The 5653-nt window shown below is 58.6% G+C and overlaps 1 protein-coding gene across 1 annotated transcript in view; it reads left to right on the plus strand.

The window, feature by feature from the left end:
• LIG1 (DNA ligase 1) overlaps positions 1 to 5653 on the plus strand; it is a 23891-nt gene that overhangs the window by 15577 nt on the left and 2661 nt on the right. The window contains 6 exon segments of the mRNA XM_025048849.1: positions 1 to 53; positions 268 to 378; positions 793 to 864; positions 3582 to 3726; positions 3833 to 3915; positions 5092 to 5244. The exon segment at positions 1 to 53 is cut by the window's left edge and continues 15 nt beyond it. Of these exon segments, the coding sequence (XP_024904617.1) occupies positions 1 to 53; positions 268 to 378; positions 793 to 864; positions 3582 to 3726; positions 3833 to 3915; positions 5092 to 5244 (617 nt within the window).

A 5653-nucleotide genomic window follows, 5' to 3' on the forward strand; every position in this document is an offset into this window, starting at 1 on the left:
ATCAGGAAGACAATACCGGGAAGTACCCCGACATCATCAGCCGCATCCCCAAGGTGGGCACCTGGCACCCGCATCGCTATTCCCGGGGCAGAAGCCCAGGCGGTGCAGGCCAGCTCGGTGCGGGGCCCTGCATGGGGTCTGCCCTTACGTGTCTCTGGCATTGGGCCATCACTGGACCTGAGAGCCACAGGACAAGGGAGGCTGGCTTCCCTGTGTGCTGGCCACATCCTCCACTCCACCAGCCCAGGTCTCCCCTGCGCCTTTCAGATCAAACTCCCATCCGTTACGTCCTTCATCCTGGACGCCGAAGCTGTGGCCTGGGACCGGGAGAAGAAGCAGATCCAGCCGTTCCAAGTGCTCACCACCCGTAAACGCAAGGTCGCCTGGGCCTCCCCGCCTGCCATCCTACCCTCCCTCGCCCCCCAGCCCCAGGCTCCAGAGGGCCCGTCCCCTAGGCTCCAGGGGCACAGCGTCAGGCAGGGTCCATCCTTCCCAGCCCTGGCAGCATGGCTGCCAGCTCCAGCTGTTACATTCCCGCCCCAGAGTGCCGAGTGGGACAGGGGAGGAGCCAGTTCCCTACATCTCTGTGTTATCACGAAAGGTCTGTGCCAGGAGCCCCCCAGCCTGCACCCCAGCAAACCTTGTTAACTCTCACTGGCCAGAATTGTGTGCCGTCACCACCGTCAGCTCTTAGACTAGGAGAGCAAGTATCTGACAAAGGGGAGAGTAGGGGGACCCAGCCAGGCCCCGCTCCCTCCCCCAAGCCCTGCCCTCCGTTCTGCCCCAACCCAGGAGGTGGACGCCGCGGAGATCCAGGTGCAGGTGTGTCTGTACGCCTTTGACCTCATCTACCTCAATGGAGAGGTGAGTTCCGGCTCTGTTTCCGGGCATAGCCCACAGGGGTCGGGCGGGGTTTTGGGGGTTTGTGAGCCTGGGAGCTGACATCCTGAGTTTCATTTCTGACTCTGCCCTGTCGTCGAGCTGGGAGGCCAGGACCCTTTCATGGGGGCTGTGAGGCCGCCCCTTTCCAAGCCCACATCTGTGTCAGGCGGATTTTCTTTGCGTACTGCAGCCATCCGGGTGCAGAGGCAGATGTAGGAGTCTAGGCTCTGTTAAGCTAGATGTTAAGGAACCTGTAAAATGCAAAATAATGCCTCTCCCTAATTTTTTAAAAATGTGGACGTTCCATAAGAAAGGTTGGGTTAACATATTGGATTTGATTTATTTAGTGAATTAATGTATTTGAGGTTTTTACGTGGGAATGAGGATGCATTAAAGGGAACAATGATAAATTTGACTACATAAAAAATAACAGTTAAAAAATTAGTTCTATACAGACAAAAGACCAAAAGAACAAAAACAAATTGTGTGTGAATGTGATACTATTAATACTATGTCACTAACATGGTAAATACCAAGAGATGTAACCCTCGTGCTCAGACGCTCTTTGCAGTGAGTCCTCAGTCGATTTCAAGAGTGCGAAGGGTCCCGAGACTGAAGAGTTTGAGAACCGCCGCCCCAGGGTGGGCGCGGGCTAAGAATCCGCGCCAGGCCTCTGGCTTTCGCACCCTGCTCCCCACTCGTAGCCACGTGGCCCCCGACGAGTGACTCAGGCTCTCTGCGTGGCTCAGTTCCTTACCCGTGATAAAGACCTGACGGTAGCACCTGCTCCGTCTGTAACAGGCAGGTCAAGTGGTCCCGGGCGCGGGGCACGGTGGCTGTGCTTCCAGGGCACGTGGAAGCATTCGAGATTAACTGCCACCACCGTCTTCATCCCAGATGATCTTTGACGATCTAGTAGCTGAAGAGTGACAGCTGGCCCCTCGCACTTGCTAGTGAAGTGGAGCATCTTTTCAGATTCGTGGGCCACGTGCATCTGTTCTGTGACTCGCCCACTTGTGACTTGTCTGGTGGGTTCTTGGTGTCCTTTTGTCTGAAAAAGTTTCTGAGGAGGCGGATTCTGTGGTCCTTTGCCAGGACCAGTGAAGCCAGTCATGGTCCTAGTGCTGAAATGCATCCAGCGCCTGAACCGTCACCTTGCGAGGCCAGTGAAAAACAGCGTTCACCCTCATAAAGTAGCTCTATGAAGTTCATCGCAATTCTGATTTTGTTTCCCAGGATCTCTGGGAGGAGGGGATACCAGATACCAAATGCTCTGTGTTTTCTTCACGTTTTGATGGTCCCTACTCTGCTGTGTCCTTCGAGTCACGAGCATTTCAAATAGCCTTTATTTGGTGTTTGTTTTTGGTTTTTTTGGTCTTTTGGCTGTATAGAACTTATTTTTTAACTGTTATTTTTTACATAGTCAAATTTATCATTTTTCCCTTTAATGCATCCTCATCCCCAGGATTTAAAAACAAAAAGGAAAAAAGGTCATCCTTTTCTTAGGATTCTAAAGCTTTCACTTAGCTTTGCTTCTAATGTCTGTCTAGTTTTGCGTTTTGCTTTGAAATCTGTGGTCCAGCCGGGGTTTGCGCGTGGGCACGCGTCAGGCGGGAAGCGGGCCGGTCAGTGTCCCATTTACTGACCGGATCCCGCTGCTCGGTGTCGCTGGCCCCTCCCCCGCCCTGCCGCAGGCCGTTCTGAGGCTGGTTCCTTCTCAGGGGCAGCTGTGAGTTGCCCCTGCTGCTAGCCCTCCAGGGGGACGTTTAGGCCTTGTCCATCGACGGTCTGTTTCTGTTATAAAATCCTTCCAGTGATATTTCATACAGAAAGATGAGGGAACAACCATTGTGGTTGCAGTGTGCAGACACCCCAGAGTTAGGCTGGGCTTCGTAGCCCAACCACACACTTCCCAGCCGGTGACCTCAGGCAAACGACAACTCCGAACCGCGGATCTCTCTGTAGAAAGAGACAACGCCTACCTAAGAGCGTGTCCGAAAGGTCACCTGAGCTGTGCCACCCAGTGTGGCAGCCACCAGCCCCCCATAGCGGGTGAGCCCTGAAATGTGGCAGATCTGAATGAGATGTGCCGTATGGCACTCCGAAGACTTGGTTCAGGAAAAGACCGGCTGAAATGCTTTATTAGATTCCTTCACTGATCGCTTGTTGAAATGCACGGAGTGGGCGGCCAGGACCTTTAGCTGCTGCTTCTGTCGTTACTGGGATTATTACCTTTATTTCAGAATCTTCCCTTAGGATAGAGTCTGGCAATGGATCGAGACTCAAAGGGCAGGAATGAGGTCAGGGCTGTTGAGGCACTTTGCAGAGATGGAACAGGCCCCGGATGCACATAGAAAACATCCTCAGGGGCACGTCTGCGTTAGAACGTGGCGGTCGTCGGCCTCTCTGTCTTTGTCCAGCTGGTGTTGGCACAGGGACCGGCATCAGAGTCACGAGAGTCTGTTCGGGCTCCAGCGGGACCGTGGCTCCCTGTCTAAGGCCCCTGAGGTCACCAGGGTCAGAACGGCGTCCCGCCCTGGCCGCTGACCCGCACCGTTCTTGGAATTCTCAGTCCCGTCGCGTGGTTTTCCCTCGGGGCCTTCCGCTGTGGCGTTGTCTCTGTGACCGTGTTGCGTCCTGTCCAGGGGCTTATTCTCTTTCCACAATGACGTCCGTCCCTTCTCGCCCCGTCCCCGCAGTCCCTGGTGCGTGGGCCCCTCTCCCGACGCCGGCAGCTGCTCCGGGAGAACTTCATGGAGACGGAGGGCGAGTTTGTCTTCGCCACCTCCCTGGACACCAAGGACACGGACCAGATCGCCGAGTTCCTGGAGCAGTCGGTGAGAGGTGAGGCCACCGCCCCGCTCCCCGCCCAGGCCCCTGCCTGCGGCCGCCCCGGCCCCCACCCTCCGTGCGCCACGGCAAACCGGGGCCTCGCTTCTGTCTCTTTCAGACTCCTGCGAGGGGCTGATGGTGAAGACCCTGGACGTCGACGCCACCTACGAGATCGCCAAGAGGTCGCACAACTGGCTCAAGGTGACTGTCCCCACCGGCCGTCCCACGGAGCCCTCGGTCCAGAAGTCTTCCCCGCGGGGTGGTGGGCTGCAGGCCCCGCACTTCACCCCAGATGAGTGCAGGAGCCTTTCTCGCCACCCGCCGCCTCGCAGCCGTCCCCGCTTTCTCCCCTGGGCGAGTCCGCCTGGCTAGAGGGCCAGCCGGGCGGGGAGGGCGGCCAGCACACGGGTAGGCGGGGGTAGATCCGCGTGGTCGTGAGCACCGTGAAGGAGACACCGGCTCGGGCCCGCACGGGTCCTGCGGTGCTCTGGGTGCTTCGCGAAGCCTCACCAGAGGCCATGTTTGGGTGGAGACACGGGTGGCAGCAAGGGGCTGGCCATGTGGAGACCGGAGCCGAGCATCTCGGTGGGGTGCGCGGCATGAGCAAAGGCCCTGAGGAAGGGGGCAGGCTCGCGTGTGTTGGGGGTGGAGAGGTCAGGGTGGCCGGCCGGGCCGGGTCACAGCGTGCAGCAGCCACAGTGAAGTAAGCCTGCGTCTTCCTCTGGGAGTTTGGGGCACCGTCAGGGGTTTTAAGCAGACAGTCACAGGGTCTGGTCATTTCGCACAGGTCCCCCGCCTGCTCTGTGGGTGGCGAAGGGGGTAGGGTGCTACAGAGGTGGGAGCATGCGGGGTGGGGGCCAGAGCAGGAGATGATTGGGAGTGGAGCTGGCGGGCTTGCTGGCTGGATTCCTGTGTGCATGTGCTGTCTGTGTGTCTTGTGTGTGTGCATGTATGTGCATGTGTGTGCTGTCTGCGTGCGTGTCTCCATGTGCATACGCGCGTGCGTGTGTGAGACAGTCCGTCTCCCCTCCCAGACTGAGCGGCTGAGGCCACAGACCTTCCTCGTCTTAGCAAACAGTCACCATGCGTCCTCGGGTCCGGGCTCCTGCCTGGCGCGTGGTGGCACTTCCTCAGTGTTTCAGGAAGGAGTGATGGAAGTCCTCCGCGAAGAAGCGGGTGGCCGTGCCTGCACGGCGAGGGAAGGGGGACAGGGGTTCCCCGTGGTCGCCCGCTCTCCCCATCGTGGTCGCCTCTCTGCAGGCCTGGAGGCCCGTTCAGTGTCCCGTCCCCCACGGTGGCCGTCCTCAGCCGTCCTGTGTGGACGTTCTGCCCAGACCCACCCCGCCCCCCCTCATGCCCTGCCCTCCCTCCTCCCAGCTGAAGAAGGACTACCTGGACGGCGTGGGGGACACACTGGACCTCGTGGTGATTGGCGCCTACCTGGGCCGGGGCAAGCGGGCCGGCCGCTACGGGGGCTTCCTCCTGGCCGCCTACGACGAGGACAGCGAGGAGCTGCAGGCCATATGCAAGGTGCGGCCCCGGGGCGGGCCTGGCCCGGGGGCTCTTGCGTCCCACCTCCCACGCTGCCGCGGTAGCATTTTTCTTAGTTTTTATTTACTTTTTCTGATCCTACAGGTAACTCTTGCTTCACATAGGAAGATGTAGGAAGCTGTGTTAGTTAAGGGTTGAGCTCTGATGGCGACCGCTTAACTGAGAGAAGGGTTTGTTTCTTTTTCTCTCACGGAATGAGAAGTCTGGAAGGGCACAGGTGTCATTAGGGGCCCAGGCTTTCCCTTCCCGCAGCGGTCTGTGCCGTGCGCTTCAGGCCTCCTGCTCACGGCGTGGCTGCGGGAGCCCCGGGCACCGCGGCCATTCACGAGACGGGCTGGGACCGTTCCCGGTGCTGGGCACTGAGTGCTGGGCGCTGGGTGCTGGGTGG

The sequence above is a fragment of the Pteropus alecto genome, unplaced genomic scaffold, assembly GCF_000325575.1.
Source record: "Pteropus alecto unplaced genomic scaffold, ASM32557v1 scaffold41, whole genome shotgun sequence".
In the NCBI taxonomy this organism is placed as follows: domain Eukaryota; kingdom Metazoa; phylum Chordata; class Mammalia; order Chiroptera; family Pteropodidae; genus Pteropus; species Pteropus alecto.